Below are 18,860 nucleotides of genomic sequence, written 5' to 3' on the forward strand. Positions count from 1 at the left end.
TTTCTTATGCCCCATTTTCCTCATTTTCATTGTGTTAGCTTTGCCCCTACCATGGACCCGGCGTTTCTCCAGTGGTGGCAGGAACGGCTGCCCATACAGAAGGAGCAGCAGGAGCTGCAGCAGCAGCAAAAGTAACAACAGGCTCTGGTAACAAGCGACGCGGACTTGCTTTGCTCTCTTGCCTCACCGGCAGAGGGCCACCAGGTCGCGGGGCAGTTTTCTTCTCCGCCCCCGACGCCAATTGCCAGTTTCGTTGAGTCTACAGACAGGTGGGAGTATTATCTGCACCGGTTCGTTCTGGTTGATAAGGTCGCCTTGTTATTGTCCAGCAGTGCGTGTTTACATTGTTCAAAATTTGGAGTCCTCCACTGAGCTTCCCTTTGACGAGCTTTGTCGGTTGCTTACTCAGTATTTCGGTCATCAGATCCACCTGGTAGCACCACAGTTGCAGTTTAACCAGCAAAACAAACGCCCTCGGCAGTCGTACACGGCCTAGATCGCCGATTAGCCATGCCTCTGAAGCAAGTGTCGTTTTGAGTGTCCCAAATGTGCTATCTCTTAATCAAACTCGGCAATTTTGAATGTGATTGTCCGGTTGGATCCCGATCCCAAGGTTCAGACTCGGGCATTGACTTAGTCCGACCCTTCTTTAGCTAACGTAGCCCAAATTGCAGAATAGCGTGAGCTTACGGCGGCTGCTCAGGAAGTTCTTTCTGGTAACCGGCAGGTAGCACAGTTATGTGCGCATGGTCAACAGCTCTGGTGCCTCACGGGGTACTTCAGGTGGCCTCGCTTCCACCTAGTCAACTTGTGTTGCCGCTGTTGACGAATCCGTTGCAACAGCGTCTCGGCGTTGCCCACCTTCGGCCGTGCCGTGCTCAGCGGGTTCGCGTCGCTTCCAGTGTTGTAATTTCCGCCTCGGCGATTTTTGGGTTCTCAGCATCGTATTCCTTCCACTTGTTCGATGAGCAACTGGTCCTGTCGCGATTGTCATTTTTTTACATGTTCGCCGAGTCCATGTGTAGAGTATGCTGTCAGATAGGACATTTGGCAACTGCTTGTAACAGGTGGCGAACCGCAAGTGAGTCGTCGGACGCCCCGGTGTTTTCCTTGGACTGTCGGACTGCCTCTAACGCCTGTAAGTGTCGCCCCAGCTTATTTTGCTAATGTTGATTGTGGATGTGCGGCCGGTCGAATTTCAAGTGGACATGGGAGCATCTATCCGCCTCATTAATTTGGATTCTTACAGAATCTTGGGGTGCTCAGAGTTGCCACGGCCACTCCATCAGATTGTGTCTTACAGTAAGTAGTTCACGTTCTTGCAAGGGCGATTCTACATGTCTGCATCTCAGATGAATGTTAAATGGCAACTTACAGTGTTATTGCTCCATTCGCCGTTGTTGAAAAGTATCTTCGGGCTCAGTGCCTTTCCTCATTTCGGTTTTCACGGTATTGAAGAAGCGCATTTAGTGTTTCAATCCGTTCCTTTTCACCATTTGGGCTCCTTACTGCGGTCCTACAGCCCATTGTTCGGAAATACCTTGGGCTGGCCAGAAAATTTCGAGGCACATGTTTATTATGAGCCGTCGGCGATCCCGAAATTTCATCATCCCCACATTTCCTTCGTCCTACGCAACAAGGTAAAGGCCGAGTTGCAACGTTGGCAAGATCAGGGTGTCGTTTCTCCTATTTCGTAGAGCCAGTGCGCCACCTCTTCAGTTGTGATTCAGAAGTCCGATGCCGCTGTGCACCTTCGTGGCCGTTCTAAACAGGCTCAATGCTCAGTGTGTCGTGGGTTGCTGTGCCATTCTGTGGCAGGTGTAGTTGTTGGTGAAGTTTGTTGTAACTGCGACCGGAACGGTCTCGGGGTTGACGCGACGGAAAGCGCGGCGGGACCCACGGAGCGGCCCGCGAACAGCAACACAAACGGGAGAGGACGGGCATGACCAACGAAGGACCTTACGCACAACAAGAAGATCGAAGCAACAGGGCCACAAGAAAATCTAAGGAGACAATCACGTCCACTTGTACACAGAACAAGAAAGTAAATATGCTGTGTAAGGCGAGGCAATACGTCCAGAGACGTACGCAAGATTAGACTGACTGGCTGAGTTTCTTTTTTTTTTACTTTATTGTTAGTTTAAAACCTGTACAACAGGCAGGCTGTCAGCAGCACTCCACGCTGCTCTTCAGCCATAGAATACACCATGAGAAAAAACAGTAAGAATACACATAAGTTACAGAACGATGGGCAATAAAACAGTAGACACATAAAGACAAACACGGAGCCGCTCACACTCGACGATAATCCACACTGCAAACTGTTGATACGGTGCACAAACACTGATGATGGCGATGGCACAGGTGAACGATGGAGTGCGACAGTGAACACTAAACACTAAACACGACGGCACACACGAGACCCTGATGGCGATGATCTCCGGTGCGCGAAACACCACGTAGCGTGTGCGAGTCTGGGGACCTGCCAAGAGAGGGGGAGGGGGGGGGTGGAAGAGGGAGAGGGGAGAGCAGAGATGCCATGGGCAGAGGAGATAGGGGGAAGGGAGGAAGGGGGAGGGGAAGTCCAGGGGAAGAGGGATGGAGGAAGATGGATGGGGGGGGGAAGGGGGAAAAGGAGAGAGAAGGGAGGGAGGGTGCCTAAAGGGAAGGACACAGGAAGTGGGGGGGGAGGATCAAAGTTGATAGGAGGGGTAGATGGAGGGGAGGACTGGCTGAGTGAGAGGCAGGCACTTAAATACATGATTGGGGACGCCGCTATTGGCCGCTGGGACCACATGTCCCACAGTGGCGCCCTCACACTAAATGTGGGCCAGGAGGCGCGCGCCGCCACGGCTTACGGCGCAATACTGCAGAGACCTCTAGGGGTCTTCGACGTCCATGCCGTCTGACAAGGGCGTACCCAGGATCTGAACGGGGGGGGGGGGGAGGGGGGGCGGCAGGTCATACTAATCTCAGGAAACAAGGACTCGAGACAACATACAGCACTTCTTATTAAATAAAACAGTAAAACAGTGGAAAACTGCTTTTAATAAACATTTTAAATACAAGAATGAACTTGTACAATCCGAGAAAACATGCAGCATTTCTTATTAAATAAAACAGTAACCTAGTGAAAAACTGCAAATATCTTCTGGGTGGGGGGCAGCTGCCCCCCCTTGCTCCTCGCTGGGTACGCCCATGTCGTCTGGTACGGATTCAAATTCCGAGGCGCGCGGTACCAGAAAGTTGGCAGACTGCCAGTATTTTTCCTGCATTAACTTACGCGATGCTTACCTGAATTACCATTGGATGCAATTTTTTGCACCTTTCTGGTCCTCAACACGCCCTTTGGGCTTTACCAATTTAATCGACTGCATTTTGGAATCTTACCTGCTTCAGAAATTTACCTGCAGTATTTGGAGGAGTTTAAGACATTTCTTGTTACATCAGTTACCTTGATGACATCTAGGTCACGGGCCCTATTAGGGAGGAACATTTGCAGAACCTTCACTCGGTTTTCCAACGCCTCCTTGAGAATGACCTCCGTTGCAAGATGGGAAAGGGAACTTTTCCTTCATGAAGATACAGTTTTGGGTCATGTCCTTAGTAAAACTGGTCTCGATCCCACAGAAGACCATATCAAGGCTATTGTCAACCTACCAGCACCCAAGAACCTGAAAGAGATCCCGCTCAGTTCACTCCACGGGCTGCACATGTCTGCAACCTCCTAACCAGCGCCGCGCCAGATTAGCCGAGCGGTCTTTGGCGCTGCAGTCATGGACTGTGCGGCTGGTCCTGCTGCAGGTTAGAGTCCTCCCTCGGGCATGGGTGTGTGTGTTTGTCCTTAGGATAATTTAGGTTAAGTAGTGTGTAAGCTTAGGGACTGATTACCTTAGCAGTTAAGTCCCATAAGATTTCACACACATTTTTCTTAAGCAGCTTCGCCAAAAGGATAAGTTTGTTTCGCCTGCAGATTGTGAACTGGCTTTTCAGTCTCGCAAGTAGCGCTTGTGCTCTGCTTCCTTTAAACCAAGTGAACTTTAACGGCGGCCATGGTGGTCTAGTGGTTCTAGGCATGCAGTCCAGAACCGCAGGACTGCTACGGTCGCAGGTTCAAATCCTATCTCGGGCATGGATGTGTGTGATGTCCTTAGGTTAGTTAGGTTTAAGTAGTTCTAAGTTCTAGGGGACTGATGACCACAGAAGTCCTATAGTGCTCAGAGCCATTTGAACCATTTTTTTGAACTTTAACCTAGCATGTGATGCCTCCTAGTATGGCACTGATGCCATCTGGTCCCATCGCAAACCGGACGGCACTGAAAAGCCCATTGCTTATCCACTGAAGATACTTTCCATTACACTTCAGAACTACTCACAGGTGGAAAAGGAACATTAGCTATTACTTTCTGGTTTAAAAAGTTTCATGTCTTCCTGTAAGGGGTGACGTTGCTTCTCTTCACTTACCACAAGCCGTTGGTTTTCTTATTTTGCCCTCGTTCCAAGGCAAGCGTCACTCTGGGGCTTGAGTCGAATCAAGACATTCGCCCAACATCACACGTACTGCACACCGATCGATCATGACAACGAACATCTGATGCAGGCTTTGTGTACACAACCAGGGCGCATCCCTGCAACAGTCCTCTCCTTGGCTGGTCCCCGAGCACACTGGGGACAGGATGCACGTCCATTTTGTCTGTCCATTTCTGGGTAGCATGTGGCTGTTGGTGGTCAATGCGTTATCGAATTTCTCTGTTCGTAGCCAAGCAGTCGTGCACATCATTGACTGCCACCGTCCCCGTGATGTAGGTTATTTTTGCCATTGAGGGCACTTGTGTCTGATAAGATATACAATTTGTGTTGCGAGTGTTTGAAGAGTTTTGCATCTGCAGTGGAATTCAGAATCTGACTCTTTTCACTCGGCTTCTAACTCGGAGATGGATCACCTTGTGCGTACGTTCAAGACCCAGATGAAAAGTCCGTGTCTGCTTCTTCCCACAACGATGCATCGTCGAGTTTTCTGACTACATACCGGGCAATGCCAGTCAGCAGTTGCAGCCCAGCAGAACGTAGCAGCGTTGTCACGCCTTCTGCAGATACTAAAGATATAATAATGGATCTTTCTGCGGAGTTACACGCAATAGGATGGCATTCTACAGCATCAAAATGATGTACAGGATGCGGAAGTGAATCTACATAAAATGAAAACGATCATAATTTTATGTCAGTGTTGAGCAATGTATTAAAATAAACATCCTATGTTTAGAAAAACGTTAGTGTGGTGTCACCGCCAGACACCACACTTGCTAGATGGTAGCCTTTAAATCGGCCGCGGTCCGTTAGTATACGTCGGACCCGCGTGCCGCCACTATCAGTGATTGCAGACCGAGCACCGCCACACGGCAGGTCTAGAGAGACTTTCTAGCACTCGCCCCAGTTGTACAACCGACTTTGCTAGCGATGGTTCAAATGGCTCTGAGCACTATGGGACTCAACTGCTGAGGTCATTAGTCCCCTAGAACTTAGAACTAGTTAAACCTAACTAACCTAAGGACATCACAAACATCCATGCCCGAGGCAGGATTCGAACCCGCGACCGTAGCAGTCTTGCGGTTCCAGACTGCAGCGCCTTTAACCGCACGGCCACTTCGGCCGGCTGCTAGCGATGGTTCACTGACAAAATACGCTCTCATTTCCCGAGACGATAGTTAGCATAGCCTTCAGCTACGTCGTTTGGTACGACCTAGCAAGGCGCCATGTTCAGTTACTATTGATATTGTGAATAATGTACAGTCAAGAGCGACCTTCACCAGTTACGGTTCAAAATGATTGAAATGGCTCTGAGCACTATGGGACTTAACATCTGTGGTCATCAGTCCCCTAGAACTTAGAACTACTTAAACCTAACTAACCTAAGAACATCACACACATCCACGCCCGAGGCAGGATTCGAACCTGCGACCGTAGCAGTCGCGCTGTTCCGGACTGCGCGCCTAGAACCGCTAGACCACCGCGGCCGGCAGTTATGGATTAAAGTTAAGTATTCCACCAGCTACGTCCGTTTTTTTCTAAATTCTAATTTCCTTGTCCTGTTCCAGACCTCACGCCAGCCTGCGTGAGCTAAAACGCGTGCCTTTCGGCTTCCTCTAGTAACCCGGTGTTGGCTGTCCTGCCAACCCAAAACAGTTAGGAATGAAGTAAAAACCAAAAATCTTGAGTAATAATATTAATTTAATAACATGTGTAAGGACATTGTTACAGTGAATATGCTTACAAATAAAACGGAAAGTGCATGGTCTAACAAAGACTTTTATTACGGTCGCAAAAGAGGACCGAATATAAGCGATATTACTTTTAATTTTTAGAATGTTTATTTCTTGTATGACTAGTCATCACGGATTTAGTCTTGGAGTCTGCCTCCTCCAGCACATGCAGAATTATTTCAAATAGAGCGCCAAACACATCTGTACCACAGTTCTTTGTATTCACCTATGTCTCCTCATACACTGAGGCAGTGCTGTTTTTCTGGGAGAACGCTGGGGGATGCGTACACCTAAACTTTTTTGTTGACAAAGTAATTTTTTTACGATATCATATTGCCACTTCTGAATGTGCGAAAGTTTTGGACTCGTCAAATTGGCCTGAGAATCCTGAAATTACATGTGGTGAAACGAATATCAAAACTTTGTGTTGTCATTTCGCTCTTCCGGAGAGAAAAACATGTAGAGGATTTCGGGAGTATTTGATGGAGAAGAAAATTCCCGCATCCCTCGTTCCTCTTCAGAATGCACTGAAATGTGTTCCTATATCAACGAGTGAATGTAGACATGGGTTTTCCCAAATGAATATGATCGTCACGCCAACAAGAGCTTCATTTCATCTTTCTACAGTCAGCAATCTGATGTTAATAAGGTTGGTTGGTCCTCCACTGATGTTGTTCCAGCCGATGGACTATGTACGCTCTTGGTTCATGAAAGGCAGACATCTTGCAACTGATAGCAAGAGTAAAGTAAGAAGGCGTGAAGACTACAGCAGCCTTGAACTGAAGTCAGTTTGGAAACTGTTGTAATGCTATTAATTTAACTAACTCTGTAGTTTTAAATTAAATAAATTTTCAGCTGTTTTAAAAATTGGGTCGGTTGAAGCACGGGATACCATCCATTATCTATGCCATTTCGGGAGCCAAACAAGATTCAATAAGATTTTTGTAGTGTAGTTTCTATTGTTGTGATGATAGGTGTGGATGATTTTTGTTGTATTGTGTCTTTTAGTGGTGTTTTATAGGTTAAAATATGCGTTCGGTAATATTTCCTTGCATTGTTTTGTATTTTGGAGGGTTGATTGGACTCACCTGTTTCATTTGAGGTGTATTATAGGCCAATTGAAGTATACGATACCATTTTCTTTTATTGTTCAGTGGTTGATGGGAATCGCATGCTTCATTTGAGGTGATGTAAACTGAAGTATTCGATACCACATTCTATTGTATGTTAGGGTGTTTCTCGGTATTTCCTGCTTCATTTGAGCTGTAAAGTCAACTGAAGAGTCAGATACCATTTTATTTTTTTTTTTTAGTTCGACAAGGCGATGCAGACCCCATGCTTCAGTTATCAGTAATTTTCGCCACATTATATCCAATGTCGGAGTACCCTCCAACTTTTTTTTTTTAGAAAAAAAGTACTGCACTGAGGTGACAAAAGACATGCGACAGGGATGGAAACACATAGAGTGGCGGAGTATCACGTACACAAGATATAAAGGGACAGTGCATTGACGTAGCTGTCGTATGTACTCAAGTGATTCACGTGAAAGGGTGTCTGACATGATTATGGCCGCACGACGGGAATTAACAGATTTTGAACGCAGAATGGTAGTTGGAGCTAGGCCAGTGGGACATTCAGTTTCAGAAATCGTTAGAGAATTTAATATCCTCAGATCCAGAGTGTCAAGAAAGTGCCGAGAATACCAAATTTCAAGTATTACCTCTCATCACGGATAACGCAATGGCCGGTGGCCTTCACATACCGACATAGAGCAGCAGTGTTTGCGTAGAGTTTTCAGTGCTAACAGACAAGCAACAATGAACGAAATAACCACAGAAACCAATGTCGGACTTACAATGAACGTATCCGTTAGGGCAATGCGGCGAAATTTGGCGGTAATGGGCTGTGGCCGCAGACGACCAGTACGAGAGCCTTTGCCAACAGCACGACATCGCCAGCAGCACCTCTGCTGGGCTGGTGACCATATCAGTTGGACTCTAGACGACTGGAGAACCGTGGCCTGATCAGATGAGCCCTGATTTCAGTTGGTAAGCCCTGACGTATGGGTCGAGCTTGGCGCATATCCCATGAAGCCATGGGCCCAAGTTGGCAACAAAGCACTGTGCTAGCTGGTGGTGGCTCCATAATGGTGCAGATTGTGTTTACATGGAATGGACTAAGTCCTTTGCTCCATCGTCTACATGGGGACCATTTGCAGCCATTCATGGACTTTATGTTCCGAAACAACGATGGAGTTTTCATGAATAACAGTGCGCCATGTCACTCGACCACAGCTGTTCGCGACTACACTACTGGCCATTAAAATTGCTACACCACGAAGATGACGTGCTACAGACGCGAAATTTAACCGACAGGAAGAATATGCTGTGATATGCAAACGATTAGCTTTTCAGAGCATTCACACAAGGTTGGCGCCGGTGGCGACACCTACAACGTGCTGACATGAGGAAAGTTTCCAACCGATTTGTCATACACAAACAGCAGTTGACCGGCGTTGACTGGTGCAACGTTGTTGTGATGCCTCGTGTAAGGAGGAGAAATGCGTACCATCATGTTTCCGACTTTGATAAATGTCGTACTGTAGCCTATCGCGATTGCTGTTTATCGTATCGCGACATTGCTGCTCGCGTTTGTCGAGATCCAATGACTGTTACCAGAATATGGAATCGGTGGGTTCAGGAGGGTAATACGGAACGCCGTGCTGGGTACCAACGGCCTCGTATCACTAGCAGTCGAGACGACAGGCATCTTATCCGCATGGCTGTAACGGATCGTGCAGCCACGTCTCGGTCCCCGAGTCAACAGATGGGGACGTTTGCAAGACAACAACCATCTGCACGAGCAGTTCGACGACGTTTGCAGCAGCATGGACTATCAGCTCGGAGATCATGGCTGCGGTTACCCCTGACGCTGCATCACAGACAGGAGCGATTGCGGTGGTGTACTCAACGACGAACCTGGGTGCACGAATGGCAAAACCTCATTTTTCCGGATGAATCGAGGTTCTGTTTACAGCATCATGATGGTCGCATCCGTGTTTGGCGACATCGCAGTGAACGCACATTGGAAGCGTGTATTCGTCATCGCCATACTGGCGTATTACCCGGCGTGATGGTATGGGGTGCCATTGGTCACACGTCTCGGTCACCTCTTGTTCGCATTGACGGCACTTTGAACAGTGGACGTTACATTTGAGATGTGTTACGACCCGTGGCTCTACACTTCATTCGATCCCTGCGAAACCCTACATTTCAGCAGGATAATGCACGGCCGCATGTTGCAGGTCCTGTACGGGGCTTTCTGGATACCGAAAACGTTCGACTGCTGCCCTGGCCAGCACATTCTCCAGATCTCTCACCAATTTAAAACGTCTGGTCAATGGTGGCCGAGCAACAGGCTCGTCACAATACGCCAGTCACTACTCTTGATGAACTGTGGTATCGTGTTGAAGCTGCATGGGCAGCTGTACCTGTACACGACATCCAAGCTCTGACTCAATGCCCAGGCGTATCAAGGCCGTTATTATGGCCAGAGGTGGTATTGATTTCTCGGGATCTATGCACCCAAACTGCGTGAAAATGTAATCACATGTCAGTTCTAGTATAATATATTTGTCCATTGAATACCCGTTTATCACCTGCATTTCTTCTTGGTGTAGCAATTTTAATGGCCAATAGTGTAGTTTGAAGAACATTCTGGACAATTCGAGCGAATGATTTGGCCACTCAGGTCGGCCGACATGGTCCCATCAATCATTTATGGGACATAATCAGACGTCAGTTCGTGTATAAAATCCTTCACCGGCAACACTTTCGTAATTATGGACTGCTCTAGAGGCAGTGGGGCTCAGTATTTCTGCATGGAAGGTCCGACGATTTGTTGGGCCCACGTCACGTCGAGTTGCTGCACTACGCCGGGTAAAAGGAGGGCCGACAAGATATTGGGAGGTACCCCATGACATTTGTCACCTACGTGTATGTGACGTAACAGACCAATTTCTTTACTACGAACAGGTAGTCCCACAAACGTAACATTATCGTAGTATCGCCACTGTAATCATCACAAATGACAGCAACATCCATTAGCTCTGACAACACTGGCGTTCCCCCTTACTTCTTGGTTCCTATTTCTTCTTTTCTGCCTGCCCAATACTTTACCCTCGTACAGCTTTCCAATTCTTGGTCCACAATCGAGTTTGGTGTTTCTTTTCATTCCGTACTTATTTAACTATTTCAGCATATAACGGTTTCTTTTTGACGAAGGTGCACAGATTGTCTCAGAGCCATTACATGCTAACGTGATCAGATTATGGATGCTAAACTGTTGCATTTAGAAAGTATACCCATGCAGTGATGGAAAGAAATACAGGTTTTCATAAAATATTCAGTAATAACTATAAATTTACCTTCTTATTTTCTGTCAAAATAACGAGAAACTGGCATGTTTTACTTGCCTCATCACCACGCATTCCTCTGCCCAGACTTAACAGGGATCAGCAAGGGGCAGCAGCAGTCAGAAGTCGTCATATTTACCTCATATTGAATGCATCCGATTACCTTCGGCAAGGATGTAAGCTGAAGTAATTAATTAAAATTTTTGCCACGGCTGAGACTTGAAACCGGGTCTCCTGATTACTGGCCAGATGAACTAATCTCTGCGACACCATAGCGCTGTGGTACGGTACTTGCATAGCTTACATGAGTGCAACGCCTTCCCTTACACACTTCAATTCACATCCGCCGAGTAAGCGGTAGACCCGAGTTCAAGTCCCAGCAGAAGCACTAATTTTAATTCATTGCTTCAGCTTCTATCCTTATTGAAGATAAAGTTGAGATTCATATATCTCCAGGAGAATATAGTTCCATTGCGGGTAATTTCTAAGAATGATTGCCTATCGAAGTGGCGGGGTCGAAACGATACATATCGAACGTGCGATCGTAAATCGATCATGCGACTCTGATGGCGGGCGTTATGAGTATGTTTATGGTGGTCGCTACAGCAACGACAAAATAAGTGCGCTACAAAAATACTTGTAATTGCAAAGGAGACGACTTACCTTACTCGTCGTCGGTGTTGGAATCATGTGAAAGTCCATTACGGTGGTCTGGATGGATAATTTGGAAGAGTTGAACCACGTTTTCTTCCTGATACTCGTTCGTTTTCCGCACTGTCCACAATGAAATTGTAAACGGTTTTTCAGCATCGAAACTGTTCTTACTAATTTTTACACACTTCGCACCGCCACAGTCTATACGGTCCCTTCTTTCCTCGTCCAGTAATACTCCATATTTGCGACAAAATGTCGAACAGTTTTCTACGCTGGATAAACATGGAATTAGATTTTTCCGTGTGAGAGAATCCGCCGAAGAAACGTCAAGAGCACTAGACATCCCACTCACTAACCACATACATCGTGTGGGATTCCCTAGCAATTCACAAATGATTCGCCTAGGTATATAATTTAGAGCAACTAAGGGAACGACGGGAAACAGATAAAAATGACGATCACAAATAACTGATCACAGCGCCCGCCACCAGAGTCGCATGATCTATTTACGATCGCACGTTCGATATGTGTCGTTTGGACACCGCAACTTCGATAGGCAATCATTCTTGGAAATTACCCCATTGCGTCTGATTACCTGCTGTTTACGGTTACCAAACTCTTCCTTACATCTATATTTCTTGCCAATGAGACGAATTGTGGAAATGACAAGAGACACTGCGTGTTCACAGGGCCTCCTTGGTTCCCAGTGGTGGGCAGCGCACTGTCTGTACCTCAAGCAAGGCCGGACCTGAAGATGGAGGAGTGGCGCGAAACGTATGGCCCCGTTGTGGGGCTCATGTTGGGCAGCCAGCTGGGCGTCGCTGTCTGCAGGCCTGATGCGGTCTTCGAGGCCCTCAAGAACGACGACCTGCAGGGGCGGCCCGACAACAAGTTCTTCCGCGAGCGCACCTTCAACAAGAGACTAGGTGTGCACCATCTTCTCACACTGATCTATGTTTGTTTTGTTATTGTTTCTGTTTCTACATCTACCCTAATTAATGAGCTGGCTGCACATACTGATCCTGATGGGCCATTCAGTACCGACTGGCAGCCCTGCCAATCTCTGCCAGTGGCATCATGCCAATCTCTGCCAGTGGCATCATTTAGATATGGTACGAAGTGGCATGGCGTCAACACAGAGCTCTCACTGCCATTGCCAATTTTCCAGACCTCGCAGCTGCTGCTTTTCATTTAAGAAACTCCCTAGTTTGCATCACATGGCTATGTGAGCCCAGTTCCAGTCCTCTCACCAAATAAATATTCGTTGCACTACCACAAAGTGAATGCACGTCCTCCGTGTAGCAATCAGACATGCTGACCACTTAGTTATGCAGGTTAACTTACGTCTACATTGCTCACCAGGAAGGAGAGCAAATAATGAAAGTTTATTTATAGTGGGTATACAGTACTCTACGATTACATTTATATGTGACTTGGATGTATACAGGGTGTTCAGTACATCAAGCTGCCAGCTCTGTAGGAACAACAGCTATCTAGCTGGGCGATGAGTCGAATTGGGCATGGGCGACAGCTACGTGTACATCATTCCATACTGCTTCAAGTGTATTCCAGAGTACATCACAGGTAGTGACAGGTGAGTGATTGTGTAGTGCTCTCTCAGCAAGCCACTACCAGACATTTTCAGTCTGTGAGAGGTCTGGGAAGCATGCTAGCCGGGGTAACAGTTGAATACCCTGTGTATCAAGATACTCGTAGATCAGGACAGCACGGACAGCATGCACTATAGTGTTATTTTGTTGAAAGGTAACGTCAGGAGATCTCGAAAGCAGGGACAGCCACCGGCTTTAACATCTCAAAAATGTAACAGCTGTTGTCCAAATTACCATCTGTGACTGGTTTGTGTACGGAGTGGCCAGATGCTGTGGGCGTATGACAATGATGAATGTAAAGTGATAATGTTGGTTTTTCTTCGAGCTTCCACATCCGGTTGCACCCATTGTATGAGGAACGAGGACTCATCTGAGAAGATGGTGTGGCGCCACTCCTGCGTCCAGTTTTGTTGTTGTTGGATGCACCACTATCAACGTGCCACACTCTACTGTTGCGATGGTCGCCGCATTGACTGTCATGGTGTCCACGTGTCGTCGCCGAAATATCCTCATACTGAGGAGTGATCAAGACATCTTCAAAAGAATAACTTCAGTAACAAATCCAAAATTCAATTATAATGCCCTTGGATGAGTATCTACCCAACTACGTACAACAGAAGTGTCTTTGCTGAGACATTGTCTGTGGTGTGCCTGCATGAGGAATCTCAGAGTCGTGGCAGGCGACGGCGTGAAGACCTATGCCGGTGTATGACGGCTGACGTGCTGATGGACCGGTGCTCCGGGCTTGAAGCGTTAATTAGCTGTAACTGTGATTTCATAAATGAAACAATATTGTTTATGATTAATTGGTAATGTTTTAGATCATTAACTATATTTAAATGTTGTTATAATTTTTTCAAACAAGAAAAAGTTACTCGAAGGTACAGTTGAACGTGGATAGCCCACATGGGCTCTGTGCTGCTGTGGCGTATAAATTGCCTGGTATATGAGTTGCGCATAAAAGTTTAGAGCCGTTTTTTTTTTCAGAATCTTCTGGGTAGTGCGCTTCACAAATTTTGTGGGTGGACACACTACTAACCTGCAAAGTCTCATTCAGAACTGCATTTCCGAGACCATAAGGTCCCCTTGTGAGGTGAAACTGCTGGTACTATCAACTGCTAGCTCTGGAACTGAGCTGCTGATGCAGCCAGACGGAACTGCTGGTATTGCCGACGTAGGGCGCAACAGCCTGCACATGGTCTGACAGTGACCAAATTAGATGGGAATGGATGGATATTGGCGTGGCACTGCGAGGGCACGTGACCTGGCGTAGTAATATAGTACCCTGCCGATAGCGCTCTCTGCTGCAACAGTTGCTCTGCTGCTGAGAATTTTTCCGGGTTGTATAGCCATGGTCCATGGAACTCTTCAATCCCTGACGTTTCGTCCAAGGCTACATTGGACATCTTCGGAAGTGGTTCTGGTTGTGCTGAGTCTTGCCGACTGTCAGTCAGCACAACCAGGAGCACCTCCGAAGATGTCCAACGTAGCCTTGGACGAAACGTCAGGGACTGAAGAGTTCCATGGACCACAGCTATAAAACCCGGAAAAATTCTCAGCAGCTGAAACATCCTGTCTTGAAGCCTTCATTATATGAACAGGTGCACTGCCTGTCGTCGACATTGGTGCCCACAGATGCTGTAGAGGTGACACGTAACTCCGTGATAAATAGCCCAGACAATATAAGGAACATAGCTCTGTTGTAGTGAGAGCCATTCATACACGTCATCCTGGGTAGGCAGCTGCCCATATGAGGATACTTGTCATGCTGGAAACAAACCTACCTCCTGTCTCAAGGAAAGCCTCGTGTCTGTGCGGTCCTGCAATGCTGTGCGAACAGTATGTCTTCTGAGGCATTAATCGTGTGGAGCCGTGATATCCTGCGTGGCATTGAGAATGGGGTCGCTGAATCCATCGGTTCCGTTTACGCACGACAGTCATACGATCCTGCCTGATGCGAGACACAGTATCACGAAATGTTTAGCTGCAGTCTTGACAGGTCACGATCCTGCTGCTGTCGAAATCCAATGATAATTGTATCTTCTTCTTATATGATGCGTAATACGATCTCACTAATATCCAACACTCAAATGCGATTTCTGAACGAGACACTCACTGTGCAATGTATCCTTGTTGTTTTGTAGAAGCCTGGTAGTCGTTTCCTCCACAAACCAGACAGACCGTGCGGGCAGCAGCCCCGCCAGCAGGACGTGCGTAAACGGCTTTCGTCAACACCGAGACACACTGAAGCGCCAAAGAAACTGATATAGGCATGCGTATTCAAATGCAGAGATATGTAAAAATGTAGAATACTGCGGTGCGGGCGGCAAAGCCTAAATAAGACAAAAAATGTCTGGCGCAGTTGTTACACTCGTTAAAGCTGCTACAATGGCCGGTTATCAAGATTTAAGTGAGTCTCAACGTGGTATTATAGTCGGCACACGAGCGATGGAACACAGCATCTCCGATGTAGCGATGTTGTGAGGATTTCCCGTACGACCATTTCACAAGTGTACTGTGAATATCAGGAATCCAGTAAAACATCAAATCTCCGACATCGCTGCGGCCGGGAACAGACCCTGCAAGAACCGGATCAACGGCGACCGAAGACAATCGTTGAACGCGACAGAAGTGCAACCCTTCCGCAAATTGCTGCAGATTTCAGTGCTGGGCCCTCAACAAGTGTCCGCGTGCGAACCATTCAACAAAACATAATCGATATGGGCTTTCGGACCCGAGGGCCCACTCGTATACCCTTGATGACTGGATGACACAAAGCTTTATGCCTCGCCTGGGCCCGTCGACAACGCCATTGGACTGTTGATGACTGGAAACATGTTGCCTGATCGCACGAGTCTTGTTTCAAATTGTATACAGCGGATGGACGTGTACGGGTATGGAGACAACCTCATGAATCCATGAACCCTGCAAGTCAGCAGGGGACTGTTCAACCTGGTGGAGCGTGTGACTGGGAGTGATGTGGGACCCCTGATACGTTAGATACGACTCTAGCAGGTCACATGTACGTAAGAATCCTGTCTGATCACCTGCGTCCATTCGTGTTCATTGTGAATTTCGACAGACTTGATCAATTCCAGCAGGACAGTGCCACACCCCACACATCTAGAATTGCTGCAGTGTGGCTCCAGGAACACTCTTCTGAGTTTAAACACTTCCACTGGCTAGCAAATTGCCCAGACATGAACATTATTGAGCATATCTGGGATGCCGTGCAACGTGCTGTTCAGAAGAGATCTCCACCCCGTCGTACTTTTACGGCTCTGCAGGATTCATGGTGTCCATCCCCCCGATACAATTTGAAACAAGACTCGTGCGATCAGGCAACACGTTTCCAGTCATCAACAGTCCAATGGCGTTGTCGACGGGCCCAGGCGAGGCATAAAGCTTTGTGTCATCCAGTCATCAAGGGTATACGAGTGGGCCCTCGGGTCCGAAAGCCCATATCGATTAGGTTTTGTTGAATGGTTCGCACGCGGACACTTGTTGAGGGCCCAGCACTGAAATCGCCACCAGTACTTCAGACATTAGTCAAGTTCATGTCACGTCGTGTTGCGGCACTTCTGCGTGCTCGCGGGGGCTCTACACGATATTAGGCAGGCATACCAGTTTCTTTGGGTCTTCAGTGTATTTCCTTGTATGGTCTGGGCTGTTTACCACGGAATTAAACATCTCCTCCACAGCGTCTTGGAGCGCCAACCTCGCCAACAGGCAGCGCACCTGCGCAGCAGAGAGCGTTGTCGGCTGTGCACTATTTTGCTGCGACAGGTCACCTGCCGCCGCGGCGCCACGCGAATATCGGTCCGCTCCCGACTATTTAGGCGACTGCCAGACGGAGGGAAGCCAGGTACTCCCTATGCAAGTCGGCAGTACCAACAGTTCAATCCCAGCGCTGCCAGTTGGCAGTACCAACAGTTTCGTCCCAGCGATCCACGCCAGCATACCCGACCATTTCGTCCTGGTCGTCACCAGCAGCACATCAGCCAACACACGCCAGCAGTACCAGCCCAGTAACCCCCCAGATATTCACGCTGCTGCGTATCACGACTCTGGGGTTCGTCGTTTAGGCACAGACAACGTCATAGAAGAGACATTCCTGTTGTATATAGTGTGGTATCGATAGCAACGATGCCACCGCATAGGTTCATAAGTTGGCACTACGAGTCGCCGGCGACAGAGCACTCTAGCCGGAGCAGCGGACCTCTACGAGCTCCGCTCCAGTTTCAGTCCATTTGATCAAGAGCAGTGGTTCCCAGACTGGGTGTAATAACACCCAAGCTGCAAAATGAAATTTTCTGAGGGGTAAAAACTTAACGATTCGATTCTGTTTCAGTGACGAAACTGAACTATCGTCAAGTGTCATTACTATTATCATAATTTCGTAAAACACTAATAATAATTATATAACATTATGACCACTGAACTACTATCGATATAATCCCATCCAGGCGATAGCATCGTCACCTCACGAAGAATGACTGCTAGTCAGACACACGCACGGTGCATGTAGTATCAGTGAGTGTGCTGTCCGTGTGTAGAATGGGGAAGGCGCATGATCTATCTGAGTTTGACTGAGGAGAGATTGCGATAGCCCGGAGGCTCGGCACGAGCGTTTTCGAAACTGCACGACTTGTCGGAAATTTGAGAAGTGTTGTGGTGAGTGTCTTCAACCCATGGCGAAACCCATGTGAAACCACGTCCAGATGTCGTGGGGTAGGGGGCGGCCGCCCCTCATTACAGATGTCTGGTAAAACAGGACAGGTGGCGAACTGTGGCGAAACTGGCATCAGACGTTAATGCTGTGAAGAATGCAAGTGTGTCTGAACACACAGTCTACTGAACATTCCTAACCATGGGCCTCCGCAGCGGACAACACATGCATGTGCCAATGTTAACACCACGACATCAGCAACTACGACTAAAATTGGCACGTGACCATCGGCACTGGACGTTGGCGCAGTGGCAGATCGTTGCACGGTCTGATGAATCCCGATACCTGCCGATAGGAGGGCGCGAATCCATAGTCTTCCAGGGGAACAGCTCCTTGACGCCTGTACGAGGTGCATTCAAGTTCTAAGCCCTCCGATTTTTTTTCTAATTAACTACTCACCCGAAATCGATGAAACTGGCGTTACTTCTCGACGTAATCGCCGTGCAGCCGTACACATTTTTCACAACGCTGACGCCATGATTCCATGGCAGCGGCGAAGGCTTCTTTAGGAGTCTGTTTTGACCACTGGAAAATCGCTGAGGCAATAGCAGCACGGCTGGTGAATGTGCGGCCACGGAGAGTGTCTTTCATTGTTGGAAAAAGCCAAAAGTCACTAGGAGCCAGGTCAGGTGAGTAGGGAGCATGAGGAATCACTTGAAAGTTGTTATGACGAAGAAACTGTTGCGTAACGTTAGCTCGATGTGCGGGTGCGTTGTCTTGGTGAAACAGCACACGCGCAGCCCTTCCCGGGCGTTTTTGTTGCAGTGCAGGAAGGAATTTGTTCTTCAAAACATTTTCGTAGGATGCACCTGTTACCATAGTGCCCTTTGGAACGCAATGGATAAGGATTACGCCCTCGCTGTCCCAGACACCATCATTTTTTCAGCACTGGCAGTTACCCAAAATTTTTTTGGTGGCGGTGAATCTGTGTTCTTACATTGAGCTGACTGGCGCTTTGTTCCTGGATTGAAAAATGGCATCCACATCTCATCCATTGTCACATCTGACGAAAAGAAAGTCCCATTCATGCTGTTGCGCGTCAACATTGCTCGGCAACATGCCACACGGGCAGCCGTGTGGTCGTCCATCAGCATTCGTGGCACCCACCTGGATGACACTTTACGCATTTTCAGGTCGTCATGCAGGATTGTGTGCACAGAACCCATAGAAATGCCAACTCTGGAGGCGATCTG

The 18,860-nt window shown here is 47.8% G+C and overlaps 1 protein-coding gene across 1 annotated transcript in view; it reads left to right on the plus strand.

The window, feature by feature from the left end:
• The window catches only part of LOC126484357 (methyl farnesoate epoxidase-like), a 204,519-nt gene that overhangs the window by 87,451 nt on the left and 98,208 nt on the right, over nt 1–18,860 (plus strand). Inside the window, exon 3 of the mRNA XM_050107827.1 lies at nt 12,018–12,254. Within this exon, the coding sequence (XP_049963784.1) occupies nt 12,018–12,254 (237 nt within the window). The remainder of the gene's footprint in view (nt 1–12,017; nt 12,255–18,860) is intronic.

Source organism: Schistocerca serialis, chromosome 6, assembly GCF_023864345.2.
Source record: "Schistocerca serialis cubense isolate TAMUIC-IGC-003099 chromosome 6, iqSchSeri2.2, whole genome shotgun sequence".
Classification (NCBI taxonomy): Eukaryota; Metazoa; Arthropoda; class Insecta; order Orthoptera; family Acrididae; genus Schistocerca; species Schistocerca serialis.